This window comes from Myotis nattereri (assembly GCF_964212035.1).
Source record: "Myotis nattereri genome assembly, chromosome: Y".
In the NCBI taxonomy this organism is placed as follows: Eukaryota; Metazoa; Chordata; class Mammalia; order Chiroptera; family Vespertilionidae; genus Myotis; species Myotis nattereri.
The window spans coordinates 17871777-17888931 of record NC_138094.1 but is presented as its reverse complement, the minus strand read 5'-3'; the positions used below and the strand labels follow the sequence as shown (position 1 = coordinate 17888931).

Genomic DNA, 17155 nt, shown 5'->3' with positions numbered 1-17155 from the left:
TGCCATGCTGAACATCAAAGTCCATTCGCCTTCTGTGGGACTTCTCCCATTGATATGTTAACTACTTTTGGTCTTTACCCCTCATTTCCCCCTTTTTGTTTTCTTAAGTAATTTAGAAAGGTGTATGCCATCTTCTGGGCTCAGATTCTTTTAAGACTTGTGATTCTGCTTCATCAGACTGGAAGAAAACATAGAAGAACAAGAAAGAGAGACAATATTGGTTATTCTAAAAAGCAAATGTAAGGAGATTCAATGAAAAGGATTGAGTTCTTTCATGTCCTTTTAAATATCGTTTTCAGGTATTTAAGGAATTTGTCCATAGTAGGCTTCTTTTTGGGCTATCAGTTCTTTATGGGTCCCTTTCCAGTCACTGTTCCCTTGTGACATGACAGCAATGATGTTCGAGTTCTGGATGATGGGCAAACGGTGAGAAATGACAATGCAGGTCTGACCTCTTTGGGCTTTGTCAAGAGCCACCAGCACCTAGGCACAGCTGATGACTGCTAGCGTGGCAAGGCATGGTCACCATCCCCCATCTCTAGATGTTTCTCCTCTGTCTCCTCAGCATGTTGCTTGGGGCACTGCTATCTGTAGTTGGAGTAGTCTGGTCAGTTCCTCTCTCAGATTCATGTTGCAGGAATCCACACAGGCTTGGAGGAGTTTTCTGGAAATACACAAGCATATCCTTGACCAAAGATTAATAAAGGGACCCTTCCTTAAACCAGACTTGGTACCTTTCCATTTAACCACACCATTTTGCTTTGGCTTATTCTGACACCAGTGTAATTCTATGGGTGTCTTGCCATCAGCATTACAAGGGTAAAATTTAAAGTAATTAAGGCTTGGTGTGGTCTACTTACAAGAGATGTCTTCACTATTCCGCCACTTTTGTTTTCCAAGTTGGGATTTTAGAGCGCTTGTAGTAGATGTAACATGCAAGGAGGGCATTTCTTGATAATCTGTTTTGCCGGCTGTACAATATTTTGGCAGGCTGATGTAAAAGCTTGTGAAATTCTGTGACTTGTTTAATAAAATAACTTACTGACAGGCATATTCATTTCCTTTTGTTAAAGGACCAGGACTTGTTCAAATAGTATAGAAAGGCTTCGGTCATTGAGCCATTGAAATTGAGTAGTTGCAGTTCTGTTTACCAAACCAGCAGCATAAGCAGATAAAGAGAGAATATGAAGAGGCTTTTGGAAATCCTGCAAGTCAGCCTTGACCGTTTCTAATTCGATTCTTTGCACAGAAGTATGACTGGTCTGCATGACTTGGTCTGAATTCATTGCAGTATAAGCAGCTTTACCATGAGATGAACTATCAGTAAAAACAGTGACTTCTCCAGGAATAGGTTTCTGCCTATTCCAACTATGTTCCCCTGAATATTCTTTTATTTTCATTTGCTAATTTAAATCAGTCTAAAACAAGGCTTATTTCCTATCTTCCTTTCTCATTGGGTGGGGACAGTAAATGACACTAATTGGATTTCTGCTATCAGTCTTTGAGTATATTGACATAATTTTTTTTTAGGAAAGCATAATGCAAATTGTTTTCTTTTTGAGGCCTGATACATTTATTTTTATATGCAGTTTTCTAGATATTTGAAGGGAATCTCCTTCCGTTTCTTCTTCCAGAGAAATTCCTAGGCCACAGTTATGGAGTTTCTTTTAAAAGCCTTTTTCTTTCTTTTAAATAGTGCTACAAACTTGGTTTCTTTTCGGAAATACCAATAGGAGAGAGATATGCTGGCCAATGCTGTAATGCATACAGATTAAGTAAAACTATCTTTTTACTTATCGTGTCTTATTAATGGTGAGATTTAATGCTTGAATGAGTTTTTTTGTGGGTTTTTTTTTAAAGATATTTTTATTGATTTTTAACAGAGAGGAAGGGAGAGCGATAGAGTGTTAGAAACATCAATGAGAGAGAAACATCAATCAGCTGCCTCCTGCACAGTCCCCACTGGGTATGTCCCCGCAACCAAGATACATGCCCTTGACAGTCTTCTTTTTTTGCTCTGGTGAGACTTCTTCTCCAGATGTCCCACATTGGGCGCCAGAATGTTGCAACCATTTGCTGCAATGATTCAGGATCTGGGAAAGGAGCGGCACACAAATGAATATACTAGACAACAACTATAAATTTAGAAGGCATTGGGGAGCCAGGCGGAGACCGTTTTCTCTTGGAGAGAGGCTCTCTGAAATGCAGCACCCCTCAGCTTTCATTTACTTGGCTGTTGGTTTCTCATATATGCCCTTTAGCAAAGCAAACAGGCATATCAGTAGTAAAGTTTAATTATCAGGTTAGCAAGATTGCGTTCAGCCATTTTGCCAACAGCCGTGTAATATAATGCTGATTTTCAGCGCTGCTGAATATCAAAGTTCATGTCAAAGTTCATTAGCCCTCCATACATACACACACACACACACACACACACACACACACACACACACACGTATACATACACACACACATACTACTGTTGGTCTTTGCCTCCAGCACTTTACTCTGAGGTTTGACAGTGTGATCAATGCTTCTTTGTGTCTGGATGTCTTGTTGTTCATCAGCTAATGTTGTTCATTATATTCCACAAATGAGTGAGATAATGTGATATTTATCGTTCTCTGACTGGCTTAATTTGCTTAGCGTAATGCTCTCCAAGTCCATCCATGCTGTTTCAAATTATAAGAGTTCATTCTTTGTTACAGCAGTAGAGTATTCCATTGTATAGATGTATCACAGTTTATTCATCCGTGCATCTGCTAATGGGCATTTAGACTGTTTCCAAATCTTAGCTATTGTAAATTGGGCTGGTATGAACATACAGTTGCATATATCTTTCCTGATTGGCCTTTCTCATTTCTTGGGATATATACCTAGAAGAGAGAACACTGGGTCAAAGGGGAGCTCCATTTCTAATTTTTTAAGCAAACTCTATATGGTTTTCCACAGTGGTTGCAGCAGTCTGCATTCCCACCAGCAGTGCACAAGGGTTGCTTTTTCTCTGCATCCTCACCAGCACTTGTGGTTTGTCGATTTTTTTCTGACAGCAATTCTGACAGGTGTGGATGGTACCTCATTGTCGTTTTGATTTGCATCTCATGGACTGTTCGTGCCTTTGAGCATTTTTCGTATGTCTCTTGCCCTTTTATAGGTCTCCTTTTAAAAAGTGTTAATTTAGGTCCTTTGCCCATGTTTTGATTGGATTGTTTATCTTCCTATTGTTAATTTGTGTGAGTTCCCTGAAAACTTTGGAGATTCAACACTTATCCGAGATACCATTGGCAAATATGTTCTCCCTATGCAGTGGGCTTTCTGGTTGTTTTCTTCAGGATTTTGTTTGCTGCGCAGAAGGTTTTTATTTTGACGTAGTCCATTTGTTTATTTTCCCCTTTGTGTGCATTGCCTTTGGAGCTGTATCAATAAAGATACTGCGAAGACATATCTGATATATTGCTACATAGGCAATCTTATAAGTTTTTTTTTTTTTTTTTTTTTTTTTTTTATAGATTCTCATCTGATGTTTAAGTCCATCCATTCTGAGTTTATTTTTGTGAATGGTGTAAGTTGGTGGTCTAGTTTCATTATTTTGCATGTATCTTTCTAATTTTCCTAACATTTATTGAAGAGACTGTCTTGACTCCATTGTATGCTCTTGCCTCCTTTGTAAATTAATAATAGAGTGTAATGACTTGGGTCCACTTCTGGGTTCTCTGTTCTGTTTCAGTGGAGCATATGTCTTTTCTAGTGCCAGTAGCAGGCAGTTTTGAGAATGGTGGCTTTATAATATAGCTTAATATCTGGTATTGTGAGCCCGCCAACTTTTTTCTTCTTCCTCAGGATTGCTCAGACTATTTTTACTCCATTTGAATTTTTTCGAGGATTTTTTTGTGTCTGTGAAATATTCTGTTGGTATATTAATGGAGATTACAATGAATCTATAGATTGCTTAGGGTAGTATGGACATGTTAATGAAGTTAAGTCTACCAACCCATCAACATGGTATATTAATCCATTGGTTGATATCTTTATCTCCATTTCAATGTCCTGTAGTTTTCCAAGTGCAGTTCTTTTACTTTCTTTATGAATCAATAAAAATGTACAGTTTTTAATTATAAACCTTGTTTTCTATCAAAATTACTTCTTGCGTGAATTGTGGGACACCCTTTACTTAGGCGACTCCTGTGAAAGGGCCATTCGACCCACAAAGGGGTCGCAACCCACAGGTTGAGAACCGCTATTCTAAAATGTCACTTAAATCTAATGGATCCAGTGTGTCCTTTAGAGGCTCTGCATCCTTGTTATTTTTTCATATGGAAGATCTATCCAGTGATGTCAGAGGGGTGATAAATGTCCCTTACTGTGACTGTCCTTTTGTCACACTCTCTGTTAAAGTCTTCTAGAATTTTTGTTTGTTTTGCTTTTTGTTTGTTTGTTTGAGATATATATATATTGAGGTGCTCCTATGTTGGCTGAATATATGATTACTAGGATTATATCGTCTTGTTGGTTGGTCCATTTAGTATCATGCAGTGACCTTTATGTCTCTTGTGATGGCCTTTATTTTACAGTCTATTTTTTCTGATATGCGTATTGTTACTTCGGCCTTTTTTTTTTTCCATTTGCATGGAAATTTTTCCCATTCCTTCACTCTCATCCTGTGTGTGTCTTTTGTTTTGAGATGGTGCTCCTGTAGACAGCATATACTTGCATCATGTTTCTGTATCCATTTGGCTCCACTACACCTTTAGATTGGAGCATTGACCTATTTACATTTAGGGTTATTATTCATAGGTATTTATTTCTTTCCTTTTTTTTTTCTGTGTGGCTAAGTTTCTGTCTCTGTTTCTCCTTCTCATTACAGCAATTTCTGAAGCATTTCTTGTAAAGCTGGCTTGGGGATGATGTACTCCTTCAGCCTTTTTCTGTCTAGGAAGCTCTGTATTTGACCGTCTATTTTGAATGAAAGAATTGCCAGATATAGTAATCTTGGTCTCAGATCCTTGCTTTCCATTAATTTGAGTACTTCATGCCATCTTCTTCTGGCCTGTAGAGTTTCTGATGAGAGATCAGGAGTCAGCCTTATGGGAACTCCTTCATAGCTAACAGTTTTCTTTTGTCTTGCTGCCTTGAAGATTCTCTCTTTGTCTTTAATTTTTGGCATTTAAATTATGATGTGTCTGGTCACGGGTTTTTTTGGGTACTTCTTCTTTGGGGTTCTCTTTGGCTCTTGATCTTGTGTGGGATTTTCCTTTACCAGGTTAGGTAAGTGTTCTGCCATTGTTTCTTCAAAGACCTTCTCTATGCCTTTCTCCGCTCCTGCCTCTTTTGGCACACTGGCTATTCTAATACTGTTATGAAAGTGGTCCTCCTGTTTGTTTGTTTTAAATCTTAATTTTTCTGTCTTTTTTTATTGGATGATATTTTTAACTCTGTTCTAAATCACTGATTGGATCCTCAGCTTTCCCTAATATCTGCCTATTCCTTCTAATATGTTCTTTATTTGTATTATGTCATTTTATATCTAGGACTGTTCTTCTTTTCATAGTCACTATATCTTTTTTCATGCTGTTGAGCTCTTTTTCCTTCATAACTCTAAAGTCAGATTCAGATAAATGTCTTCTCTGTGCTTCATCTCTCTCTCTATCTGGAGAATTCTCCAGTTCTCTCATTTGAGGATTGTTTATTTATTTCCTCTTTCTGGCTTTCTGTGTGGGTTTGTGGTGACAAGTTAGGTAGACCTGTCTTCCTATCAGTCTCTAGTGCAGAACATTGTTAAAGGATGTTTCTGACTAATTAGGTCGGACAAAGACTCAAAGCCTCCAGAGACCTCCTCTGTCTATAGACTGATAGGATTCCAACTTAACTTGCCTCCAAGGCAATGGTCCTCAGGTTATAGCAAGAGTTTGTTTCAACAGGGTGGGGCAGTTGCCTCTGTGTGGAGGTTAATTATTATTTATAATCTCTTAAGTGTCCTCAGGGGAAGGTGTTTCCCAGTAGTGTGTGTTAATTGTCTCCCATCCAGGAAAGGCAAATGTCTGCACGGGAAAGATTTTCTCTGCTGCATGAGGAAATGACTCCTCCCAGGAAACTTGAAGTGTCTGTCTTCTGTGCTGGAACCCTTGACTCCCCAGTTCTGGCTTTTACCCTCACAGCTCCAGTCCACTTCACCCTCCCTTTGCCAGGGCACAAGGTGTGTGGCTCCACAGGGAAATTTGTGCGGTGGCCCTTTAAGAGGATACCTGAATTTGTAGCTGTCTCCCCCTGACAGACAGTGCCCTGGTGCTTTTCACATCCACAGGTTATATGGGTACCCTCCTCAGTTCTGGTGCTCTCTGCTAGGAGGCCCAGCTTGGGGATTAGACCCAGAGTTCTCAGTGGCAGTCCTCCACAGCTGAGATATCTCTCCGAGACTTCAGTTGCTGTCTGTGGGTGTCAGGCCCGCCCCTTCAAGACTCCTCTCCTCCTACCAGTGTCTAAGTGGCCTCCACCTTCGGTCCTCGGGTGTCAGGGTTCTCTCCTGTGAGTTTTCCATTGATTATTCAGGAAGTTGTTCTGTATTTTAGTTGGAATATCAGTTTGTTCCTGGGAGCATGTCCCTGCAGCATCCATGATTCTGCCACCATTCTTTTAAATATATTTTTATTTATCTCAGAGAGAGATACAGAGAGCAAGTGAGAGTTAGAAACATCAGTGATGAGAGCGATTCATTGATCAGCTCCCTCCTGCAAGCCCCAGACTGGAGATTGAGCCCCCACTCAGGCAAGTGCCCTTGACCTGAATCGAACCTGGGGCCCTTCAGTCTGAAGGTCGGTGATCTGTCCACTGTTCCAAACTGGCTAGGGTTCTGCCACCTTTTTCAATCTTCTTCAGAATCCCTCTGCATTGTAAAGTCCCTGCTAACATTCTTGTCCAATATGCTCCTTTTCATGTGGTTTCAGGATGGAGTTGTGCATGAAGGCCCTAATGTCCTGTGAGTGCACATTCTGATCAATAGCACCATTAGGAAATGTGCACTGAGGCATGCTCAGTAGGCATATAGTAACAGAAACCTGCCATGTATCTTACTGTTTCTGTTTCTGTTTGGATCATGATGGAGCTCAACTAAGGCTCTTGTTTCAAGTAGGGGTAGGCAGGATATACTCTTCATTTCAACCCATGTTATTCTGAGAAACTTTGGTAGTCGTGCCCTACTCTAATATGTATTAGGCCATTCAATTATGAGGCCAGATCTTTTTGTAAGGACAAGGCATTTATTTTTATTGAGTGAAAATTCTAATTAACACATTAATATATAAAGATATAATTTGTACTTCCAACAACCATATATGTATTGAAGAAATATGGAGACCAAATAACTACATCTTAATCAATAGGATACAAGTACAGTAGTTCCTCGCGTTACATTGTTGACACGTTCCTGCAGTGTGATGTAATGCAATATTCACGTAAGTCAGAACCCACCTACATAAGCACGTATGTCACACACAGGGAGCACACATACACAGCAGTAATGGCGTGCAACAGTTAAAAAAAATTAGAAGAAAGATAACAATTGCTGACCTTTCTTGTGGTTAATGAATAATAAGAAAACATAAAGCACGTATGTACATACGTAGAAATGCTCAAACTTTTTTTTTTTAATAAATAAATGGGGAATGGCAACGTAACCACAAAACTTATGTACTTCGAGTCCAACGTAAACCAAGGAATGTCTGAATTATCACAGCAGGCTGAAAAGTGATCAGTGTGGATTCAGATGACCTGTTTTTAATGAAAAGAAGGGTGGAAAGGGACACTTGAAAGAGTCAGACACTGAAAGTTGCTAAATCAGAGCGTGCACATAGTTGTGAAGAAATAAGGTAAAAGTGACTTATTCATATTAGTAAAGAGATGTTTTAAAGTCTAACATAGAGACCCTCACTATAAATTATGTTGTAAAATTGAAAGTATTGATAGCATCAGTGTAGTTAAGAAGAATATGCCTCTGCACTTGAATATAGACAAGAAGCCTTCCCATTTCAATTTTGGATGAGCTAGTGAGCAAAGAAAATTAGTGAAAGGCTCACTTAGGGGCATTAGTGGAAAGAATTAGCACTGAAGCATAGTACTGTTTGTGGGACATGTAATAGTTCTCATATTTTGAGGGAGATTAGTGCCCTTCATATAAGCCATTAAATAATACCGCTAAAGAGCAGTAAAATTTCAATGGCCATCATTACCAAAATTCAGCTTATTCCTTTAAATTATTCATCATTAGAAGAGAACCATGCTAAATCGGTGATAAATAATAAAATGACTAGAAGCCCGGTGAATGAAATTCAAGCACCGGTGGCGTCCCACAGCCTGGTCTGCGCCCTCACGCAATCTGGGACCCCTTGGGAGATGTGGGACTGCCAGGTTAGGTCTGACACCTCCTGAGGATTGTAGCAGTGCACGAAATGGCAGGCAGGTGGGCAGGAGCCCAAGCTGGAGCCAGGTGCTCTGTTCCCGCTCATCCAAGCCCCACTTCACCTGCCACCACTGCTTCGTAGCCTTGTCACATAGGCAGCAGAGGCTCAGGCTGTCACAGCTGCACTTTCCAGCCATTAGCCCGCCTTCTGGCTGAGTGATGCTCTCGCTGTGGGAGAGCCTTGACCACCTGGGGGAAGCTCCTGTGTTGAGCGTCTGAGTCCTGGTGGTCGGTGTGCATCGTACCAACCACTCATAATGTCGCTTACGCTTTTATATATATAGATATGTGTGACCAATTTGGCATGTCCTGGCCCAATAGAATATTAGTATTCACGGATGATATCTTGCCACTATTAGAATACCAGTGGCCAGGTGCATGGATTTGGGCACATTGAAAGGAGATTAATTAGAAGAAATATTTTAGTACTGCTATTTGCCCTTTCTCTATAATAGCAGTGTCAACCAAATTCAGATTGACAAGGATGATTTGAAACACATGCATGCAATTGGTGCCAGCAAGAGCTTCAAACGTATGGCACATGCACGAGTCACCTTAGCCATATAAATATGTGTGTGTGTGTGTGTGTGTGTGTGTGTGTGTGTGTCTTTAGATAGATAGAGAATAAACTTGCTTAATTAGACCTGCTTTCTGATTTAGCTCAACTTTTTCCAACCCATTGAAATACCTTAACTTCTCTTCCAGGTAATTGTCAGCAACACAGCAGTAAATGTCAACACAAAGCACATTATTATTGTAGTTCATGCGGGGAGAACAACGGGTAAAATATTTCACTGCAGCAGTGTTTGACTTCATTCAGCACAGTGAGAAAACCTGAAGTCATTTTCAACTTCCACCATTTCTTCCTTCTTTTCAGTCAGATCAAGATTCTAAGCTTGCAAAATCTCCGTTTTCTGGCTAATGAAGAGATAAGAGGATACCTCCGAGTTACCATCTACCTACACCAGAGCTTTGAGTGAGGGGCGGGGTTGCGCAGGGTGACACCCACTGCCCCATCCGTGATTGGAGGAGGCTTCTGAGGAGCCCAACCAGAAACAGCAGGCTGGGCCTGGCCAGGTGCCTTCTGTACCACATGTTCACATGACCAGCGCCTGGGCATGAGCCCAGTGTGCACCCAGTCAGCACACCAGGGCCTGGTTGCATACACCAGTGAGCAAGCACCTTGCCTGGACTCAGCAGGCTCTGCACCACCTGCTCCTTCATAGCACCAGTCTCAGAGCCAGGGGGCATCCAGAGTCAGGCTGTGTTGGGAGACTGAGGGGCTCCTGGGGGCAGCGCGCTTCCTCTCAGTTCCACTAGGGGGCCTTCAGCTGCAGGGCGCCTGAGGATTCACAGGGCTCCCCAGGGCCATTGCACCAGGAAGGACAGGGCAAGCAGGATGATCCAGGAGGCTTTTAGCTTCACCTCGGTGCAGGGAAGTGGTGATACCCAGGACACAAGGGCACAGGAAGTTCAGAGGGCAGCTTTGGGGCTGGAGTGGGAGGACTTCATGCAGGTGGGGGAGACTGAGACCCTGGAGCTGAGGTTGGACACAGGCCAGGATGTTGGGCTTGATCTTGAGTGCGGGAGAGGGGAGGACTGGGTGGCTGCAGAGCAGTGTGTGCAGGGAGAGGAGAGTGAGGTGCAGCAGGGAACCCAGAGTGAGGAGCAAGGGGAAGACAAGGAGGGCCTGGGGGAGGAGTTCCAGGCACAGGCTCAGTTTATCCTGTGGACAGAGGGCCTTCTGCAGGTGGTGCCATGGCAGGCCAAGTGGGCAGGAGAGGAGGTTTTCCCAGATCTGCAGGTGGGGAGGGAGGAGGAGGTGGTGAGTGAAGAGCTGAGGCTGGAGGCACAGGATCCAGGTGACCCACAAGGGAGTGACCACCAGGAGGAGGGTTGGATGGAGGAGCAATTAATTGCAGGGGAGCAGTTTGTCCTGCAGGGGGAGGGGAAGTGCACCATGGAGGCAGTGGAACAGGTGGGAGAGGTGGAGCCTCAGTCCAAGGCCAAAGCAAAGCCAGAAGAAGAGGAGCCAGTGCAGCAGGAGCAGGCCCAGTCAGGGCCCGGGGCCAAGTTAACCTGGTCCCCTCTGGAGGTGCTCCAGGCCCTTCAATTGGAGATGGAGCCCATGAACGAGCAAGCCAGCAGTGCCTTCTCTCGGCTCAGGTGCAGGACTTGGCAGAGGCTCAAGCCCTATTTCAAACAGAGAAGCCTCAATATCCGGCGCATCCCTGGGTTCTGGCTCACAGCTGTATCCTTGAGGGTGGAGGAGCAGGATCACAAGGAGCATGGGACAGTGCAGAAGAACGGTGTAAGCGGGGATGGTTCCCATTGAAAAGAACATTGAGGAAAAGCTAGGGGCAGTGCACCCCGGTCTGGCCCAGGATCCTGGAGACACCCTCTGTCTTGTACAGGCACCATAGAAGCGGTACCTGAGGGTCCAGGGGCAGAGCTCCAAGGCAGAGGCACGCATACACCAGGGGCTGATGCCAACAGACAGGGCTGTGTTGCACGGGCTGTTCTGGGACTAACTAATGCTGCCTTACAGGCCGTCTCTATGTCCAGTTCCTCAGTCAGAAGCAGGAATATGTGATGTGTAGCCTGTCAAGCCCTCAGCACAAAACAATCTGGTGGGCATCAGGGTCTGTCAGGAAACAGAGTGGTCCTGTGCCCCTTTCTGCCGTTTATGTGGAAGGAGTGGCCTTAAGGGAAGGAGAGGCCAGGCCAGGCTGCTCTTTCTAGCTGGTCCATGCCCAGCTCCCAGGTTGCAGGCTCCTTGACCCAAAGCAGTTTGTCAACCACCCAGAGTTGTCGGCCATGATCAGCGTCCAAGATGAAAATATGCTCGGCCATGTGATTGATTTGAAGGTAAGTGCACCTGCTCCAAGGAGTAGTGGAGGGCAGGTGGGGAAATGGCCTGTCCCTGAAAACAGCTACAGGCGGCAGCACTGGGCTGCGATTTCACTCCCTGTATCCACTTTCCTTCTGCAGGTGAGGGAAGTCAGGCATCCCTGGGGTTGCTGCACCATTAGCCTGTACTTCCGCAGCAACCCCTACTTCCGCAACGATGTGATTGTGAAGGAGTATCTCATCACCCTCACAGGTAAGAGGAGGCTCCCTGCATGGGCTGCAGCTGGTGGTGGGCAGGGATGGAAGGCGATGTACCCAGCTTCACATACCCCTCTCCTGCAGGATACAGGTTGTCCTGTGCCACTCCCATTCAGTGGTACCAGCATTGTGAATGAGAAGTCTATAGCCACAGGCTCCAGGACAGCAGCGCCAGCATCTTCCACTGGTTCTCTGACCACAGTGTGACAGCATCTGGCAGGATTGCTGAGGTGGGATGTCGCTGGCCATGCCAGCATACAGCTTCCTGTGTCCGCCTGCTGCTTGGGATTCTATTCGGGTCCCTGTGCTCTCTTAACCCAGGTCTGTTTGCCCTACCAGATCATCAGCAAGGACCTGTGGCTCAATCCCCTGAAGTACTATGAGAGGATGATGGCCCCTAGTGAGCGGACAGGACAGGTGAGGAGGGGCTGCCTGGGCTCTCCCCTGGTGTGCTGCCAGGTTCCTGGGCCATTATTTTTCTCTCACAGGGACACCTGGATGCTGGGAGGGAAACAGCCTGTAACACCAGGGCCGCAGGGTGTGTGGCTGAGACAGGAACTACCAGTACAACAAGGGCAGTGCAATTCCAGCTCAGGCAGGGGGGCTTAGGCAGGAGGAGGGAGTGTGCATGTCCACTGTCACTCAGAGTTAAAGCAGATTACCTCAGCCCCTCCTCTGAACTCTCCCTCTAGGCCACCCACAGCACCTTCAGGCCTTTCCACCTGCCCCTCAACAGGGGCTGCCATGACATCTTCTTCCTATACTCCTTTCCACAGGTGTCTTTGAATCTTCCTCATGCTGAGGCCTAGGCTGCTGTGCTGCCACGCCACATTGCCCTGTTGCTGCTCACCACCATCTCCCATTTCCCCAAGGTCTCCTCTTCCTCCTGGGGCCAGTGGGATCGGCCTGCTCCTTATCAGTATCTTAGGGTGCAAAGTGTGGGCCACAGAGCTGGAGGAATCCTTGTTTTGCAGCCTTGTCAGAGGTTCTTCAATCCTTTTATCCATTTAGGTTTTCCAAGGAGAATACCTCATTTGTTTACCCTCCCTAACTGGAAAACAGGGCAGCATGCCATGACGAAATAACACACTGCTTCATTTTGTATGCAGTTCACTTCAAAGACTTCATGCACATATGGTCATAGACACCCTGGGAAATTTAGGGCCATGAATATAACTCACCATCCAAACAGACTGCTTTTCTGTGTTTGTAGTAAAATCAGACAAGAAATCCCATGTTGCAGAACACTTTCTTTTGAAAATTTTTTGTAATGTTAGTGTTTAAGGTTTTACAAAAAGTAATATATATGTCTCTTTCTTTTTTTCTACTGACCTTCCCTCCGGCTTCCTCTATCTCTAGTCTCTTGTTCTTGTCACCCACTCCCAGTGTCTTGCCTCTGTTGGTCTGTTGGTTGTGCTAATATTCTGAATATGTTAACAATACAATATGTAAAATTTAAACATTTAAGTATATTGTAATTTAAATCAGCACTTAGGAAGCAACCTTGTACAATTCAAACCTTGCCTCCAATCCTGAAACTTCATAATGGTACCTACAATTCTTGATGCTTCCCCCAAACCTACCATTTGCTTTTTGTCATTCTTAAATAACAGAAGCCAAATTGCTTACAATAAAATATTGTCTGTACCGCATCATTTTTATTTTCAGTGTCTAATTCCTCTGTCACAGGGGCTTCCCCTCTGACTCCCTGAGTGCCCAATCAGGTGAGCTACTGTACTGCATGATTCACTCTCTCTTGCGTACATGGTGTATCCTGTGATCGCCGCCAGCACCACACTCAGGACCTCCTACAGGGGTGTCCCATCGGCTGTTGCAGTAATTGCCGTGCCCCCATCATACCCATCTCCTGTGTGGCTGTAATAATCATCACAGGAACTGGGCCACCATAAGTCAGAAGGGGCCTTCGTGGTGGTGGTGCCCAGTTTTTTATTGGAATGTTGATCTTCCTTTTGTTTAGTGGATGAGTTCAGTATGAATTTTGGAGAATAGGTCCTTATCTGATATAACATTGGCAAATATCTTCTCCCAGGCAGTGGACTTCCTTGTTTTGTTGTTGTTGTATTTGTTGGCCGCTTCTTCTCTGCAGAAGTGTTTTAATTTGACGTCGTCCCATTTGTTTCTTTTCTCCTCAGTTTCCATTGCCCTAGGAGCTGTATCAGTAAAGGTATTGCTGAGACAGATGTCTGATATTTTGCTTCTTCTAAGATTTTCATGGTTACCCACTTACGTTTAAGTCCTTTATTCATTCCCAATTTATACTTGTGTATGGTGTAAGTTGGTGGTCTAGACTAATTTTTTTGCATGTATCTGTGCTATAAGTCCAACACCAATTATTATTATGTTTTTATTTTGGCTTTGTAATATCTTCAATGAAACAAAATAAAATTTCCTCTATGTCAATTGAGTCATACTTTCTCTAAATCTGGCCTTTAAAAAAATCCCCTGGGGCACAGTCCCATCCGTTCTTTGATTTTCCTTCCACTGATCCCAAACCTCGGCTGTAGTCTGTGTCCTTTCAAAGGACAAAAGCAGACCCGGAGGCCTCAGAGCTGCCCGCAGGACCCTCCTGCCCGCGGCACCCTCCTGCCCGCGGGAGGTGCAGCGCCCATCCCCATCTGGAGCTTGGCTTCCAGGGAGAGTCAAAGCCTAAGAATCAAAGTGGCAGCATGTCATTGCCTTCACCTGCTTGAAGGCGGTCCATCCTTGCTGCTTGACACAGTCGCTGCAGGAAAGAAACATCTGCACAGCATATGTTTCAAGGGACCTGGCGTTTATAGCATACTGTTCTTAATATGTTTGCTCCCCTTAGCGCTGTGTGTTTTAACCAAGGTCACCTCTCCTAGAAAGGTTGTTTCCCCAGGTAGGAACTTTTCCCTGAAGTCAGGGAGGGGATGCCTCTCCTAGAAAGGTTGCTTCCCCAGGTAGGAATTTTTCCCTGAAGTTAGGGAGGGGATGAAACTCCTTAACTAAGTGCCAGGCGGGTAGTTAATCACTACAAACAATCATGCTTAAGCTACATAATCTTTACTCCCTGGAATGGAGATAAGAAACACCCTAACCTTTGTAATAGAAATTGATAGGATTAAAATCAACTGGTATAAATACAGATGTAACAAGACAATAAACAGCAGAACCTCTCTGGAGATCGAGACCAGAACTTGCCTGGAGATCCTGGCTAGGCTGCTGATCAACTGAACACTGTCTCCGTGTCATTCCTTCTTTGCTGACTCCGTGTAACGCCTTTGGGAACCCCTGGACCTGCTGGGGTTGGAGCCCGGCATTCACTGGCCTGTCTCCAGCAGCACAAAACCAGTCCTCCCTGCCAGTGCTCTGGGGACCGACCCTCAGGGCGATGTGGTGGCGCTGTCCCCTGGCAGCCGAGTGTCCCAGGCTTGTCTTTGGGGATCTCTGAGTCCATGGTATAAATGCGAGTGAGATCAGACACAATGTTATCAATGATTGGCTTGGTAAGGTCGGCACTAAACACTTGCCACCATGGCTTCTCGGCCATGGCCTCGGCGGGCACCTGGACCCCATAGACCTGCAGGGCCAGGTGGAGCACCGCCACCGCTATGTGCTGAGCCTGGAACCGGAAGCACAGCCCCCTGCGGTAGCTGTCCTGCAGCAGGGCCCAGGCAGTGACGGAGATGGGGGTCCTATGCCAGCTGTAAGGATTCAGCCAGTTCTTGAGAGAAATCAGGTAGTGGAGCAGGTACCTGTGTGGGTGCTGAAAGGAGACTTGGAAGCGCAGTACCCGCAGCACAAGGAGCTCGCACTGCACAATGCTGTCCCGGATCACCCAGACTAGGGAGTCCATCTCCAAGGGCTCGCTGCCTGGGTGGAAGTACCTGTTGGACACGTTGATGATGTCACGGGTTCGCAGGGGCTGTTCTTCCATTTTGTCAGCCAAGTAAAGGGCAGACATGGCGACCAAGTAGGGGTCATAGGCGTCCAGGTTGATCTCGCAGAAGAACTTATGGTAAATGGCACAGGCAGTGGCGAGGGGAATGGACTGCATCCCTAGCTTGACACCTGCCTCCATGATGAACCTTGTCACGCGGAAGTGCACCCTCGCCTGGGGTTCGGACCACCCCTTGGCGCCTGGCGCCGTGTCCTCCTCTCTGCAGCTGTCCAGGCTAAGGTCTTCCATGGGGCCCTGCTGGGTGGTCCCAGACCCCGCGGGAAGGGCAAGAGTCTCCAGTGCAGTGCCTGTGCCAGCAGAGTCCTAGCCCAGTGTGCAGCCGCCCCGCCGCGCCCCGCCCCGCCCCGCCCCGCGCTGACCCACCTACCCAGCCCTGCCTAGGCCTGACTGCCATCCAGGTTCCATCACCAATTATTGAAGAGACTGTATGACTCCATTCTATGCTTTTGCCTCCTTTGTCAAATATTAATTGAGCATAATGGTTAGGGTCGACTTCTATGTTCTCTGTTCTGTCCCATTGGTCTTTATGTCTGTTTTAGTTCCAGTAAGAGGCAGTTCTGAGAATGGTGGCTTGTAATATAGCTTGATATCTGGTATTGTGATCCCTCCAAATTTGTTCTTCTTTGTCCAGATTGCTGTAACTATTTGGGGTCTTTTCTTAAATTCATAAGAGTTTTAGGAAACTTTCTTCTAGGTCTGTGGGATACGCCATTGACATTTTAATGGTTAATACATTAAAACTGTACATTGCTTTGGGTACTATGAACATTTTAATGATGTTGATTGTACCAAACCATGAATATGGTATGTTCTTCTATTTGCTTTAGTCTTCCTCTATCACTTTTTTTCAATTTCCTGTAGTTTTCCAAGAACAGGTTTTTACCTCCTTAGTTAAGTTTATTCCTAGGTTTCTTAAATTTTTGTTGCACTGCTAAATGGCATTTTTGTTTGTTTGTTTCTATTTCTGAGCTCATTATCCGTGTATCAAAAAGCCATAGAATTCTGGGTGTTAATTTTGTACCCTGCTACATTGCCAAATTCATTTATTAAATCTCCTAGTTTTTTTTGGTGGAGTCTTTAGGTATTTCTATGGACAATACCATGCCATCTGCGAATTATGACAGTTTTACTTCCTCTTTTCCACTTAGCATGCCTTGTTTGACTTCTTCTTGTCTGACTGCATTGACTAGCACTACCAGTACTCTGTCGAACAGAAATGGTGAGAGTGGGCATCCCTGTCTTGTTCCTCTTCTTAGAGTAATTGTTTTTGCCCATTGAGTATGATGTTGTCTGTAGTTTTGTCACATAAGGCTTTTTTAATGTTGAGGTATGATCCCTCTATGCCCAGTTTGCTTAGAGTTTTTATCAAAATTGGGTGTTGGATTTTGTCAAATGCTTTTCCTGCACCAATGGATATGAATCTCTCTCAATTTGTTTATGTGATGCATCACACTTATTGATTTCTGGATGTTGACTCATCCTACTTCCCCAGAATATATCCGCTTTGGCATGGTGTATGCTCATTTCAATGTAATGTTGCATCGCATTTGTTAGAGTTCTGTTGAGGATTGTAACATCTATGGTCATCAGAGATATATTGGCCTGCATTTTTCTTTCTTTGTGTTTTCTCTATCTGGCTTTGGGATTAGAGT

At 44.7% G+C, this 17155-nt stretch overlaps 1 protein-coding gene across 1 annotated transcript in view; it reads right to left on the bottom strand.

Moving 5' to 3' along the window:
* Positions 1-17155, bottom strand: part of LOC308512359 (uncharacterized protein) — a gene marked incomplete at both ends in the record, with an annotated part of 196387 nt that overhangs the window by 131873 nt on the left and 47359 nt on the right. The window contains 1 exon segment of the mRNA XM_081082129.1: positions 14946-15656. Coding sequence (XP_080938255.1) covers positions 14946-15656 — 711 coding nt within the window.